The sequence below is a fragment of the Macaca thibetana genome, chromosome 8, assembly GCF_024542745.1.
Source record: "Macaca thibetana thibetana isolate TM-01 chromosome 8, ASM2454274v1, whole genome shotgun sequence".
Taxonomy (NCBI): Eukaryota; Metazoa; Chordata; class Mammalia; order Primates; family Cercopithecidae; genus Macaca; species Macaca thibetana.
The window spans coordinates 116,898,325-116,914,663 of NC_065585.1; the positions used below are offsets into that span (position 1 = coordinate 116,898,325).

The window sequence follows — 16,339 nt, forward strand, 5'->3', positions numbered from 1 at the left end:
AGGCATGAGCCTGGGAGTGGGCCCAGCTGTATGATGCCAATATTATCTACACACTCACACATATCGCATATACACATGTGCACTTGTGTAGTAGCAAAAAAATGGAAAGACATATGCCAAAGTGTTGTCGTTTTATCTGAAACATGGTGACTTTTATTTATTTCCTTATTCCTCTTGGAATAAGGATATATTCTTCATATAATCTAAAAAATTCACTAAAAAACAGAAAACCTATTCTGTTAATATGTTTTAAAACATTAAAATGAAAAAGCCCAAAGATCCTCTAAGTCAGTGTATGTTCATAGCAGGCCTACCGGAAGCTGGCAGTAGAAGATATGCTAAGTCCAGAGGGCCCTAAAAGACACTTTTAAGGAAATTGAGCCCATTTCCAAGAGTAGAAGAGGATTAACTGAAAAAGTCACCTGGTTGCTAAGGAATTTTGTTCCTGACTGACCTAGAGTCACATCTAAAGCTGTGTAGGTTTTCAGTCTTTACTGCTCCATTGATGATAATGATAAGAAATACATAGGCGGGCCAAGCGTGATGGCTCACATCTGTAATCCCAGCACTTCGGGAGGCTGAGGCATTGCTTAAACCCGGGAACTTGAGACCAGCCTGGGCAACATAGTGAGACCCCCATCTACACACGCACACAAAGAATTAGCCAGGCACAGTAGTGTGTGCCTGTGGTCCTATCTACTCAGGAGACTGAGGTGGGAGGATAACCTGAGCCCAGGAGTTGGAGGCTGCAGTGAGCTATGATTGGACCACTGTACTCCAGCCTGCGTGACAGAGCAAGACCTTATGTGAAAAAAGTTTAAAAATTGTTTTAAAAAGAAATACATATGTAATATTTAGGAAGAAATGACCTGTTAGAAGAGGTCTTAGATTTCCAACCCTCAGAAATATTGTCATATGAGTACTGGCTTCTAGGATGTCCTCCACTGTCTGTTATTTCAAGGCTTCCATGAGCCCCGTGGCCCCCAGATGAGGAGGACAAGGAAGGCTGAGAGCCACCGAGGAGTGAGGCCATCGCTCCTTACCACAGCCTTGTCCCAGATGACGGACATCCGCTCCTCAGTGCCATTGGTGCCCTCCGGAATCAGGGTGAAGTTGTCCTTTCCTACAGCCTTCTGGGCAGTGTTAAACGTGCAATGGGCACTGCCCGTGACCTGGAGGTCTCCACTGCAAAGAAAACACATAACGTGGTGCCACAGCTTCATCAGGATGCTGCGCGCCCACGCCTATTTGGTGGGCTGTCCCATGAATGGCATCACACCAACCACAGTGGAATCCTTCTGATGCCTCCTCCACCTTCTTGGCTTGACTTTCAAGATGGCCCAGGTGTTTAATCCAGAATCCCCTCCCAAAATGGTGCTAGAATGACAATTCCCTGTACTCATGTAGCCAATCTAGTTTGGTGAACATCGGTCTCCCAGTTTTATGGCTGCTCTCGGCCACCATGTTGTTTTCACCTAACGGGTTGGTCTGGTCTCAAGAAAGACAGAATGTGAAGTGTGAACAAGTCGCCAGGACTCACCAGGACAGCAAGGAGTTGAGAAAGTCTGGAGTGGTTGGATCAGGGCTCAAAGGTGGGGAGGTGACAAAGGCGGCAGCCTTGGCCCAGTTCTTGCTCCAGTAATGGGAACCATCCGTTCCCAAGCTGGCGGTGATGGGCTCGCCATACACCACAGTTCCTGACAAATAGAACACACAAGGTTCAGTCCAACACAATGTAGGGGGAAGGGAACCACCCCTATGAGGAGCCACTGCCTGCCCAGCAGCACCCAGTGCTCTCACTATCCCTTTATGGGAAACACCAGGCTCGTCTCACAGATGAGGAAACTGAGACTTGGGGAAATCCAGTACCTCCATCAGCCTGTCACCCACAAACATGAGCTCCCTAAGATTCCATATTTGGCCCCTGCTCTTCAAACAATACACCCTCCCTACAGGATCCCAGACATCCTGAAGGCTTCTGTCTCCTACACTGCTGATTTTCAATTCTATTAATCTCCTGCTCAGATGGTGTCCAAACATCCAGTCCCAGGTGCCATCTGGACTGTTCTTTATGCATGGCCTATGGCACCTCAAATTTAACCTTCCTGTTCATTCACACAATCTTTTCACAATTCCTAGCCCCTCACAGTGTCTATCTCTGACTAAAGGTCTGTGGGAGGAAATCACCCATGACATCACCAGGCTGAAGTATTTCAGGGCAAATACATAAACCCCCAGATGTGCTCAAGAGACAGCCTGGATCCCTGAGTCACTGCCTGGAAGAAGCCGTCTGTTACAGCCACCAGCTTCACAGCCGACTCTGTGAGAAACAAACTGGACATTATGCCACTGGGATTTCAGAGTTTCTGGAAGCCTAGTCTAACTCTATTAATGCAATATCCAAGACAAATGTCAACTCCCTGATGCTCAGATCATGTCCTCTTCTCTGTCCATTCAGATGTAAACCAGAAAGTTGAGACTCATGTACATTTACTGAACGCCAATACCTTAGTGCCTTCAATACAATCGTTCCTCAAATCAGGCCCTCATCATCTCTCCCAGCTCATTCCAACAGAGCCTCCCCATTGGACCTTAGATTTATGTTTGCTCTCCCAACTCCGCTCCCTATGTCTCCATTCATTCTGCATGACACTTCCAGAGTCATCTACTAAAATATAATCTTTCCATGCCATTCTCTTGCATAAAATATTCCAAAGGAGCTCTTCTGCATTCAAGTACTTAAAAGAAAATCCTCCTCACCGAAGCCTCAGATGCTCTTCACTACTGGAAGCTGATCTCCTCCTTTAACATTGTCCAAAACACAACTCGGGTATCACACCCTCCATCTGAGAATCCCATCCTCCCCTCCAGTCATTACCCAGTTCTAAATTTTTGACTTTCCACCTGATTGAGACATCTTGAAGATCATTTACCTGCCTGCATATAGTCGGCACTCCATAAACGTGTGTTAAATTGATTAAATGGTCTAATATGTTATTAATTAAAGGCATCTAAGCTGGAATTTGATCCCAGGTCAGCTGAATTCATCTCTCACTGGCTCCCCCCAGCATAGGGCTAACTCGCACCCCACAACAATGCAGCAAAGCTTCTCTACTTCCCCAAACACAGGCCCTCAAGGGCAAACACACCGCAGTCAGGAATGTGTTTTCCTTCCTCTCCACAGCCTTTCTGAAGGCCTTATCACTTGATGATACACCACAACACCCTCTCTGTCGGCCACTCTGAGAGCTGGCTCTGCACAGCTGCCCCCTCCTGCCTCAGGAATTTCACAAAGGACTCGCTGTTCAGCCGGGGAGTGCTGGAGGCCACAGCAGGCAGCTCACTCCAGGTCACCAGCAACCACGCCCCCACCCCCAGCAGGAGGGAGGACTCCAAACCCAGGGAAACCTCCAGAAGGAAGCCCTGAGGAAGAAAAGGGCCAGTGCTAGGTGCTCGGAAGGCCTAGGAGGGTCCCCTTGGCTCCTGGCCTGCTCAAAGCCTCCCATGTAGGAGCTGGTGCAAAGAGCTATCAGGGTGGCTGCATGAACCACTCCGGTTCATCCCAAAGTGGAAAAACAACACATAATAAGAAGGCCTTGGCCGCTGCCAAAGACCTTTATAAAATGCCAATGGCTGGGCAGGACCCAGCAGCAGTCATCAGTTCTCAAAGGATCTCTCTAGCTCCCTGCTTTTGGTTCAAGCATCAAACAGATCTGGTTAAGCAAAACTCTCCTGACCCAGCCAGGCCTGGAGGTCCCACTGGCCACAGTCCATCTAAGCACAAAGGTGAGAGCTGTGTAAGTCACAAGAAAACAAGGGATGCGCGGCCCTAAAGGCTTCCTGCTTTTGTCCACATGAAGAAGTTCATGAGAGCAGAGGCACTTGGTGATAAAGAATGGCTGGATGGTCTCTGAAAATCCCTGGACACACATAAACATTTTCCTGAGTTTCCTGTAACTTGCCGACGCTCATCCTCTCCCTGTGCCTGCTCCTCAGCCCTGCCTCTGGAAACTTGAGTACAAGGAGGGGCTGGTTCTTGGAAAGTGGCCTGAATACCATGGGGGTGAATGCTGCTGACCACAGGCTTATCTCTCCCTGCGAAACACGACTCAGCTTGGGGTGGGGAGCTGCTCTATGAGGAGCTGGATTCCCCTTCTCTCTGTGCACAGGAATATGTACCTCACTTCAAGAGAATGAACTTGGCCTTCAGCCTCGAGAAAACCCAAAACAAGGTCTGAGCTTTCAATGTCACTGCTGAGCAGAACCTGCCTCCTTAGACAAAGGCCAAGTGGACTTCTGGGCCAGAGCCAAGCAAAGATAGGGACATTCAGGGGCAGGGTTATGGATGCTAGGGGAGGGACAGAGCCAACCTGTGGCTCATTTCTACTTTGCTCTGTTCAAATTCCCTCAGGGATTCAGAGGTCCTTGCTGTCTTTTGGGCTTTCTTTCTTTCTTAGCCCAGAATCGGGACAAGAGTTTAGCCATCGTGTACAAGGCCTCTACCTCCACAAGAGTATGATCTATACATGGAGTCTCTGCCTCCCATCCCCGGTGGTCTGGAACCCCCAACCCAGGGCTCCCCTCCTGGGTCTATAAACATTCATAGCAGCGAGCTGTGGATGCACTTCCGGAGCTCAGCTAGGCCATAGACACCCTTGAACTGCACGCCAGAAATAATTACCACTAATAATAATAAACCACGGAACAGGCTTAATTGGCCCTTCTGCACTTCTCTAAACACACTGCTGATGCTTTCTTGGCACCCGTTAGACCTTCGTGATTTTCTTCTTCAGGGAAAGTCTAAACTGAAGGATGTGACCAAGCCAGCCTCTGGCAGGCTCTCTAGTAAGGCCAAGAACTGCAGGGTATGGGAGCTAGTGCTCATTTGCAACCAGTCTGGGGCCCGTGTGCATTCATGAAGAATAAACGCAAGGCTGGGGTTTAAAACTGCTTGACAGCTCCCAGCTCTGGCGGTCACTTCCCATGGGCAAGAAGCAGGAGAACAAATCCAAAGTGGGAACTGTGGAAAACCAGTATCTGTAGCTCAATATGCAGCCACTAAAGCAGAGTGAAAACCAACTGGGATGGACAGACAGACAGGCAGACAGTTACACACGCTCTCATCATTCTCCTTCGCCTTTGCAAGAATTCATGCCAGACCCTAACAAACAGCCTGGGGCCTGTGCTGTCAGGTTTTCATAGCAAGAGTGGTTCTAGAGGAACATCATCTTAAAAATGAGTTTTCTGAATGGGTTCTGAGGTTTCTGAAATTCGTTCTCAAATCTGATTGGATTTAAAGGCACTAATGAGTCTACTTCCAGTAGTAAAAACAGGAGAGTACAGGGTATGATGGGACAATAGAGATACAGAAAATATTATTAAATACTCACAAAGGCTTATAAGAGGGAAGGTTCTAGGTGACTGTGTAGCCGATACCTTAAACATTTTTGTCAAATTAACAAGTATAACGAGAGTGGTCGGTTGCTCCTAATTGTACTAAACAAAGTGGGCGGTAAAAAAAGAATGAATTCAGGGATTCAAATTCCCAGCTCAAGCACCACATGAACGAATCAAAAGTTTCTGTGTCTGCCCGTATGTCTCACACATGCAGAGCTGAGATGGCTGAAAATCAGAAGTAGGATCTCATCCTGCCAGTGTCTGAATTACAACGCAAACTGAATTCCCAACCTTGCAGAGCATCTGCTGTTAAAGTGAGGGCACAGACTGGGAAGGAATTCTGCCTTTGGACCCCAATGCCAACATCAGCTCTTCCCTGGGTCTCCAGTCTGTGGCCTGATCTACAGATTTCAGACTTGCCATCCCCATAATCGTGTGAGTTGATTCCTTAAACATAATTCTTTAAAATAAATCTTCCCCCTTTCTCTACTGTACTCTCTCCTCTCTCAGCCCCCTTTTCTGTTCGAGATTGCAACATCAAGCATAAGCTTAACTAAGGACTCATCCCCAAGTGGAGGTGGTCCTCACAGGCCCCATGACCATGTGCTTCTCATAATGCCTGAGTCACTCCCATAGACCCGCAGGACATAAGAGGTCTTATCTCAAATTGAGGTTCCCAGGGTTTAATGTCCTGAATGTTTCTGCGCCCGGGTTACGAGGGTGGGGTGAGGAGGAGGATGGAAAAGAATATCCACCAGATGAGGTCATCAGGCACTGCCCACAGACCACCACTCACACATGGAAGGCATCAGCAGTCATGCTGGATCTCACACATGGACAAAAATGTGGTCAGAGGGAGAGGGAGCCCATTCTAGAGGAGAAATCCCCACAGGGGGCCCTCCATGGAAAGAGAGGTGGCCAGGGGCCTGGAATCATGGTTTCTAATTCCCACGGGCTGCATGATCTAGGGCAAGATTTTCAATTTCTGCATTGCTACTTCTCTTCCATGAAATGAGCCTATTAAGTTGGTCTAAGTTCTTTTCAAGAGTGAAAATGCCCCCAGGTCATCTGGTCCTGGCTCTGTGTTCACTGCCTCAGCTGCCAAATTGGGTTGATGACACGCCATCCTGGGGAGCGGCTCAGAGCGGCTGATGGAAGCAGCGTGTCTCTCAGGCAAGGCAGGACACAGTGGTGCTGGCTCAAGCAGGCACGTGAAAACAGTTCTCATTCGTTTCATCTCATATCCTCACTTCCCTGAACTTCTCTCATCTCAGATTCTGGACCAGCAGGTCTCTGGCTGGGGAGGTTCATGTGGATCACTAAGACAAGGAGACATTACTACTCCTCCCAGGGCAAGATTATCATTTTTCACCAAAGCTCACATTTGTAGAAAAATTTCAAGTCTGCTTACGCAGCCTGACCCCTCTGAGACTCCCTTCTGGGCTCAACCCCTCCTGACTTGTACCCCTTTTGTAGCCCTGACCACCTCCCAACGTGACTTTCCGCTCAACGTCCTACCCCTGCAAGTGGAAGAGCTAACTGTGGTTGGGACAATTTCTTGTTCCTGGAACACAGGGCCTGAAATATCACATCATGAAACATTGAATGAATTCAGAATTTCTCCATTCACAGAGGAAGAAATGGAACATCAGAAAGGGGGCTGTGGCAGTGCTCACACTCGCCTCAGAGGGCCAGAAAAACCCACCTGAAGTGGACTAACAATTCTGAGCAGAAAACCCTTGCCCAGGGTTAGCAGCCATCTGTGCTCTGCTTTCCTCGCAAGCTCAAGGTTAGACCAGACCCTTCATCCTGTAGTCACAATAACTGGTCACGCTTCTCGTCTCCATTTTTACCTGCAATATCTCAGGTACACATCATCATCACCCTGTGAGATGAGTCATGGTTACTATCCTCCCCGTGCGGATGGCGAAAAGACATGTGGAAATGAGAAGGAAGCACCCAGCGTCACGTGGCTGGTGTACAGTGAAGTTGGGGTTTGATCCAAGAATGAATACTGAGCCTGGAGAGCAAACAATTAATACTCCCTTACAGAGCTTTCCTTCTTGGTCATTTGGGAATCCTTGTGTGTCCATTACCCATATCTCTGCTGGGTGTCAGGCCACCGTTTCAATCAGGATTCTTAAGGAACTAAGCCCCAACACACACAGGCCACAAGCATCACCATATTAAAATAATCTCAAAGCATGAAGGGAAGTCAGTCAAACATTAACACGGATATTTGTGGCCTGAAGTTAGATGCCTGACAGTCAAGCCCCAATTCCACTATTCATGAGCTCTGAGCTTCAGTTTACTCAGCTGCAAAATAAAACAAAATATAAAAATTCCTGCCAGGGCTGCCTCCCAAAGTTGCTAGGAAGTTCCAGCAAGATGGGAAAAAGCCTAAGAGCCTAGGAAGTTAGCTAGGACTTCTCATTCCTGCTCATTAGCACCTGAATGCACTGGAAATTCCTTTCTGGCAGCTCAGGTTTGTCTAAAGCTCAGGCTTTCAGGGATTAATGAGTAAGAGTTTGAATGCAAACACCATCCTGGGAACCACTGGACTCTCACTCAGAAGGCTCTGGAAGGGAACAAACTAAAGTCCCCTCCCACTGCTCACCCCATAAGACACACAAGGTTATAAAGACAACAGGGGTGCCCTGTTGCAGTGGCTCATGCCTGTAATCCCAGTATTTTGGGAGGCCGAGGTGGGTGGATCACCTGAGGTCAGGAGCTCCAGACCAGCCTGGCCAACATGGTGAAACCCCGTCTCTACTAAAAATATAAAAATTAGACAGGCGTGGTAGTGGGGGCCTGTAATCCCAGCTACTAAGGAGGCTGAGGCGGGAGAATCGCTTGATTCCAGGAGGCGGAGATTGCAGTGAGCTGAGATGGCACCACTGCACTCCAGCCTGGGTGAAAGAGACTCCATCTCAAAAGCAAAATTAAAAATTAAAATAAAACAGGGGGTTACCGGGCACTGAGTTGGGGTGCTAGGTCCAAACGGGGCACTGCAACAACACACTGCAGCTCTGCAACTCCACGTGACAAGAACCGTGAAGGACAGAGAGGAGGAGGCCTGCGGCAGGGACGGCCGACGACTCCACCTCCCCGACTGAAGTCTGGAACAGGCAGGACCCCTCTCTCTTCTCATCTGGACAGGTACGTGTTTGAATATGGAGTCAACTTTAGACAAGGCCTCTATCCAAAATCATGTTGAAATGTTAGCCTAACTCAAGTATCATCATCATCTAGGTAGAGCGCAGTGGTAAAATACAGAAAATAAGCCGTCTCATTCTCTCCCCCTTTCAGACACTATGCCACCCACCCCCACACGACGTGGGGGCAGCGGTGCTGTGGCTGGCCTTCTGCACAGAGGCTGATCCCCACAAACGCACTGCCTTCTTGCAAACGCGTGTCAGGGTGACCCAGGGCCACCGATTCCATCGTCATCCACAATATCTCCTAGAAAACAACTCAAAGCTCATTCTCAGTAAGTTACATTATTTTAGGTGAATGCTTTCTTATTTCTAAAAGGCAATTCCTTCAAGGTGCCAGGAGAAGACACAAAAGCGGCAACCATTTGATGTGCAGCCTAAGGACGGAGGCCCCAGGAGCACTCCAAAGAACGAGGGCCAGGAGTCGCTGGGTCCGTCTGGAAGTCATCATCTCTGGGACAAGATGACTCAGTCATCATTGAGTAATTTGTTCCAGGGCTTGCAGCAAGTCACCCGCCAGTGAAAAAACTCCCACAGCCCACCTTGATCCATGTGGATCACATAATACAGAGAAGTAGAAACCAAGCCATAGAGGTCAAATGGCTACCTTTCTAACACGGAAAGAAAGACACAGAGAGAGAATGACAGAGGGACTGAGAAAGAGTCAGATGAAAGATAAAATGAAACAGAAATCAGGAAAGGAGGGAAGAGAAGTGGAGACACAGAGATGGAGAGATCCCAATAGGCAAAGGGGAAGAGGGGACATAAAAGGGAGAAAGGAAGGAAGGAAGAAGGGGACCCTTTTATAATGTTCATTTCAGATCAGCCTAAGATCCACCATCAAAATGAATGACATGCCCTCAGGCTTTCTGTACGAGGAGAGAACTCCCAAGCATAAAAGACGCAGTGTGATTATCGAAATTCATGCAGTCAGCAGCGGGTGACAACAGGGCTGAGATGCATTCATAATGCATGAGGTGCCTCAGGGGGCGTCCTCTAGAGGAAGCACTGGAAGCTGTACTTAATCAGTTCGTTTCCAGGACCCTTCTCAATGGACACCCTAGTAATACCAGAGACCCAGCCTCAGCTCGGAATGCATCAAAAGAGTTTATCACGCACCAAAACATCTGGATGTGATAGTGTCTGGGGCAAAATGCATCCCCACACCCCACAAAGCTGCCTTACATACCCCGGCAGAAACCACTCCCAGCTTTGGAGGGGAGGTGCATGATGCGACCAAGGATTGTGGGGTGGATGGAAACTGACGTCATCTGTGTATATGCCTAGTTTATTTCAACCACATCAAAGTAAGTCCAGCTCTTCCACGGGGGCTGGGGGACATGTGCCTGCCCACCCCGCCTTGGCGTGCACACGGCTTTAAATAGATACTAACAAGGCCACAGCAGTGGAGCAGAGGAGGAAACTGGAGATCCTGCCTTGCCCGGCTGTAATTAGGTTAATGCCGGAACATGGTGCAAGTGGCCCACTTGGCATGAGGGTCTGGAAAAGGAGCCCTCCCCAGTGAAGAGCCCCCCTCCCCTCCAAACCTGCCTGCCTGCCATCAGCCAGTACAGCCACAGCACTCACCCTTCTTCCGTGCCTGGGCGATGACCTCGGCAGAGCTTTTGCTCATCACCTTGGTGATATACAGGGGGCAGTTGGTCTGGTTGGCAATGGTGATGGCACGATTCACGGCTTCGGCCTCGACCTGCAAAACAGCAGCAGAGCATGAGAACGTGGCTCAGCCCACCTCACGAGCCCCTACCTTTATCCTCCACCCCAGAGAGAGGCTAGGATGAAAGCAAGGCTGCTGAGTCTCCAGGGTCCTACCCCAGGGGACAATTCGGAGAAGTGTGACTTACCTTGTGTCTCTAACATTGGTTTGGTTGAACTAATTCCCTCCTGTGGCTGGGCACATTGGCTCATGCCTGTAATCCCAGCACTTTGGGAGGCCGAGGCAGGTGGATTACCTGAGGTCAGGAGTTCAAGACTAGCCTGGCCAACATGGCGAAACCCAGTATCTACTAAAAATACAAAAAAAAAAAAAAAAAAAGCTGGGCATGGCAGCAGGTGCCTGTAATCCCAGCTACTTGTGAGTATAAGGCAGGAGGAATCACTTGAACCCAGCAGGCAGAGGTGGCAGTAAGCCAAGATTGTACCACCGTACTCCAACCTGGGCAACAAAGTGAAACTCCATCTCAAAAAAAAAAAAAAAAAAAAAAGAAAAAGAAAAGAAAACTCGCTTCTGACCCTTCTCCAGGTGCAGGCAGCAAGCTTGTGACATCAGCACTGGCCCAGAGTCTGTAAGAAATGCAGATTCTCTGGCTCTGCCCTGGACCAGAGACTCACAGGCTAGAAACTCTGAGGGTGAGACCCAGCAATGTGGGTTATTTTCACACTTACTAACGTTTGAGAACCGCCACACACAGACACTGATTGCTCTCAATTCCATATATTCATTCTGCTCCCAGGATCTTGAGTCAAGATATTCAGTGATGTGGAGTTCGTGCTGGGCTCCCATTAAATGCTCATGAATGAGTTCAGCATCACCCACAAAACAATGCAGCCTCACAGGGCTCCGGGAACGGAGCAGGCCCCGTTTGTCTACACCAACGGACCCCTGTGTGTGAAGCACAAACGTGGCCAGCCACAGCCTGGTACGATCTTCAGTACAATATTGGAGAACTGCTTGAGTATATAATCTGGCGCTTTAAATTGGATGTTCCAGTCGGCGTGATGGCTCACACCTGTAATCCCAGCACTTTGGGAGGTCAACACAGGTGGATTACCTGAGGTCAGGAGTTCGAGACCAGCCTGACCAACATGGTGAAACTCCGTCTCTACTAAAAATTAAGAAAAATTAGCCAGGTGTGGTGGCATGTGCCTGTAATTCCAGCTACTCAGGAGGCTGAGGCAGGAGAATCGCTTGAACCCAGGAGATGGAGGTTGCAGTCAGCCAAGATGGCGCTACTGCACTCCAGCCTGGGCGACAGTGAGACTTTGTCTCATAAATAAATAAATAAATAAATAAATAAATCGGATGTTCAGATGAATTATATTTCAAATCCCACATGACAACTGTGGAATACCTGATCAGGCAAGACTCCCTGCATCAAGTTCTATCCTACAGAGGAATCACCAATCGGCAAGGGAAGGAGCTGGTAAAATTGTGGACTGCAGACCTCAGAACATCACTGGCTCCCTCTCCAAATCCCGGCAAAAGGGCTCTGGCTTGAACTCTTGGAGGGGAGGGGCTGGGGCTTACTCACGGCTTAGTATCTTCCATGCCCCGCCCCCAATAGCTCCCAGTGTCCTGCCTGGTATAAAGCAGGTGCTCAAAAATGTTTGCTAAGCAAATAAATGACTTCGTTTTATGCTCATGGTATTTCAATCTAGGCTGCTCCACAGAACGCTGTTATTTTTCACAAGAAATAACTGAGCCCCTGTAACCGAATTGGCTACCTTGTCTCCACTGGAGCTTGGCCAAAAGATTAAGCTCTGTCATTGCATTAAGTGGTAATCTAATTTAGCAGAGCTGAGACAACTTCATTCACATTTGGCCTTTCAGGCATCAACTATGTGAAAAGGGATGTCTAGAAATCCAGAGTCCAAGCAAAGGCTCTTGAAAAAGCTCATTAAACACCCAAATGTTTTTCATTCCTGAGACAGCTGAAGGACAAGCCCTCTCTCTCCACTTACAAGAGAGATGCCTGTGGCACAGCAGCACCAGGCGGGGGCAGGGACATCCTGCATGGGTGTGAAGTGTGACATGGACTCCACTAAAACCCTCAGCACCTCCCAGAGATACAGGTGACTACTCCGTTTATTGTCCCAATATGGGGTTTCGCCATGTTGCCCCGGTTGGTCTTGAACTCCTGGGCTCAAGGGATCCTCCCACCTCGGCCTCCCAGAGTGCTGGGGGACAGATATGAGCCACTATGCCTATCTTCTGATTTTAATGATGAGGCAACTCAGAGAGGGGAATGACCTGTCCAGGGACACACAGCAGTGTCAGAACATCTGTCATTCTGCAAGGCATGCTGGAAAGTGCCCATCCCTGTGAAGGGTTCTTCATTATCCTCATTTCCAAGTCCCCACTCTCTTCCCAGACATCAGTCCTACAGCTCAGAGCTGCTGTCAAATTCTATCTCTACACTCACTTTCTGTCTACTTCTTTCTCCCTGCCTTGTCCACAGTCCCTTCAGAAAGGATCCCTGTTTTATTTGTTTTGCATCCCCACAATGCCAGGCACTGCCCGGCTCAGCATGCAGGCTCAGTCGCCACTCCTCTCAGCCACAGACGGCTCAGTTCCAGATGTCCGCACTCTCTAGTGTCCTTTCCAATCCTCTGGGTTGAAAACAAGGGAAAATCCTACGGGGTGGTCTCACATGGTGGGTTGGGAAGAAAAGCCTAGTGGGCTAGGAACATGTTTGGAAAGTTCAAATCCAAGTGAGCCATCATGCTAGTGATGGATAGGTCACCAAACGGCAGAGAAGTTACACTGGGGTGTGTTTCATTCCATCAGTGGCACCTCCCCAAGTAGACTGGGAAGCTCAAATTCACTCAAAATCATTCCATACTGTATTCTCTTTATCACCCACACAGGGTTTAACACACAACAGATCCCTCTTGACAAACTCACCATGAGAGGAGACGTCAGCTGGCAAGTGCCTATGGGCTTGAGTTCTAATCCTGCTCTGCCACCATTCACCATTTAAAACCCTCTGTGTCCCTCTCCTCGCCTCACTGGGCTGTCACATGGGTAAAACGACTCAGGGCCTGGCATACAAGAGGGGCCTCTAAATCAGCTGAAAAACTGCCTCCCATACTGGTGAATCCCCGGGTCTGCCAGCCCTCAAGGAGACTCCGTAATCAGTTGCTGGGGATTCTGAAGTTCTCAGTGCAAAGGCTGCCAGGCCTAATCGTGTAAAAATGGTTTCAATTTCTCTGGTCGAAATAGCAATGATATGGTTTGGCTCTGTGTCCCCACCCAAATCTCATCTCAAATTGTAATCCACACATGTTGAGGGAGGGACCTGATGGGAGGCGACTGGATCATGGGGAAGGTTCCCCCACACTGTTCTCATTGATAATGAGTGAGTTCTCATGAGATCTGATGGTTTAAAAGTGGCAGTTTGCCCTCTGTTCGCTCTCTCTCTCGCCACCACGTAAGACGGACCTGCACCTTTCACCATGGTTGTAAGTTTCCTGAGGCCTCCCCAGCCATGCAGAACTGTCAGTCAATTCAACCTCTTTTCTTTATAAATTACCCAATCTCACGTATTTCTTTACAGCAGTATGAAAATGGATGAATACAAGCAACCAGAATAACAGTTCTCTGAGAGCTTTTTCCTCTTCAGTAAAGCCAGGGCCCTGTGTTCTTCTCTGCAGAAAGCAGGAGAAAGAAGGAATGCAAGCCCCTCGGAAGGCTCTAAACTTAGACAAGAGTGAGGGTCCCGGCAGGAGTATCATGTGGCATTTGCAGAAGTGGCATTTGCTTTTCTCAGAAGACATCTTCTCACCTCCTTGTACAGCTGGTACATGGCAGGCGGAGGGACTGGCTCCCAGTCACCAAACGGGAAGAAACCAGGAGGAAACTTTCTAAAAAAGCCCAGGCCCAGGTGTGGCTTTAAGCTGAGTGTGTGTACACTGCGGGAGGGGTTGAGGTAGCAGGCAGGACACTGCACTTTCTAGCTCTCTGCTTTGATAACTGGGCAGTCACTTAACTTCATGCTTCCGGAGTGCCCTCATATAAAGACAGATAACCAAGGAGCCCACCGCAGCACAGCTCTGGTACCACCACACGTGGGGAGTAGAATGTAGTAAATGGTGCTCGCTGGAGACAGCCGTGCAGCCTGCATGACTGGCATCCCCCGGAGTTGTGCAAAGGAGATGCTGTTGTACCTCCTGCACAGGACAGTTACAAAACTGAAATGTGGGCCATGAACACAGTGTCCAGCACACGTGAGCACTAAATGAAGGCAGCTTTGAACAGGGCTCACATGAGAACTGTGTCAGCCCTCCGCCTCTCCTGGACTCTGTGCATGTCCAAGGCCCGATCCCAAGACTGTTTCAGGGCTGAAGAAAGGACCAATTCCAGGGAGGTCAGGGCCGAGGGCGACCATGGTTTATGCTGCCATGGTTTAAACCACCCGACCGGTGGATCCTGGGGAATGGCGAAGGCAGTCACAAAGGCCGGCCCAGAGGGAGAAGTGAAGCCACAGAAAGGAACCCTTGAGGTGTCTGCAAAAGTGGGATGGTGCCTGCATAGGTGTGTGCAAGCATACATGTGCATGTGTATGTGAAAATGTGTGTGTACACCTGTGCGTGTCTGTGCTTGCACATGTGTATATGTGTATGTGAAAATATGTGGGTACAACACATATGTGCATGTCTGTGCCTGTGCACATGTGCGTATGCTAAAATGTATCTATGTGTGTACACGCGCATGTCTGTGCCTATGGACGTGTGTGTATGTATATGTGTGTGAATGTGAGTGTGTGCACGTGTATGTGTGCCTGTGCACGTATATCTGTGTGTACACAAATGTGCATAAAATCAATCTCAGGCATGTTTATCGTCGGCTGATGTTAGCTTGCTCTCGCCTGCAAGCTGTCCCCTGGAATCACTGTCCACCAGCCACGGTCTCAGCATGGGGCTTCCCTCGGCTGACACAGTTGCCTGCCTGTCTCCCTCATCCTCGGGCCAGTGCCAGGCCACCCTTTCAGCTTTTAGCACGCATGAGAAGGTTGACAGCTACAAAAGGGCCTGCATCCCTGGCCTGGAGCAGGGATGTGCAATCCTGAAAATGTCATGGCTTCCGTCCTATCATCTGGGGAGAGGAAAATGTCCTCAGGGCCTCAAATGGTACTAAGTGTGCAGTTATGTGTATCTGCCTCTGTGTGTGTGTCTATGTGTCTGTGTATGTCTATGTGTCTGTGTCTGTGTGTGTCTATGTGTCTGTATGTCTATGTGTATGTGTATGTATATGTGTAGGTGTCTGTGTGTGTCTAGGTGTCTGTGTGTCTATGTGTCTGTGTGTGTGTCTATGTGTATGCATGTGTGTCTATGTCTCTTGTGTGTCTACCTGTCTGCTTGTGCCTATGTCTGTGTGTCTACGTGCATATATGCATGCAGCAAAAAGGACAAAACAAAGCGGGGACCCTCACTGTGTGCAAAGCATTCCGAGTGGCTCCCGCTCTCCTCTTTCTGCCTATCTTGATTCCTTTCTCCCCTTCTAGCCTCATCCCTTCCCCTCAAGTCTGAAAGGATCCCAACCCCCCGTGCTCGTTCACCCAAGGCAGTGCACAGATGGTGCCTTCGCTTCCAAGCCCTCCTGAATCCACTTCCTCATCACGGGGACTGGCTCTCCTCCCAACCTGGTACCAACAAGACCACGTCCCGAACTCAGGGTGGTGGCGTGGTGCTGCCACTCAGCGACTCAGTGGCCACAGCCCTGCAGGGAGCTCTTGCTAAGCTCCTCCCTCCCGGGCTTCTGGAGCCTCCTCACTGTCGGCTTCCACTCAGGCCCTTGGTGATCTGACCCCCCTGCTCTGCGCCAGTCCCTTTTCTGCCACTTCCTCCCATAAAGGGGAAAGCCTGGTGGTTCCCTGGAGATTCCCGCATTGCATGACTTCACTCAAAGCTGCGGGCTGCTCCCTAGTCAGGGCCCCTAGAGCCCGACATCCAGTCTGTCATTAAGGAGCCAACTTCTGAAAAGCATTTCA

At 49.2% G+C, this 16,339-nt stretch overlaps 1 protein-coding gene across 2 annotated transcripts in view; it reads right to left on the reverse strand.

Annotated features, from left to right (window-relative positions):
* DPYSL2 (dihydropyrimidinase like 2) overlaps positions 1–16,339 on the reverse strand; it is a 145,809-nt gene that overhangs the window by 13,011 nt on the left and 116,459 nt on the right. For both annotated transcript variants that reach the window (XM_050802590.1, XM_050802591.1), the window contains exons 8-10: positions 10,200–10,320; positions 1,541–1,697; positions 1,044–1,185 (exon numbers count right to left, since the gene is read on the reverse strand). In XM_050802590.1, coding sequence (XP_050658547.1) covers positions 1,044–1,185; positions 1,541–1,697; positions 10,200–10,320 — 420 coding nt within the window. The remainder of the gene's footprint in view (positions 1–1,043; positions 1,186–1,540; positions 1,698–10,199; positions 10,321–16,339) is intronic.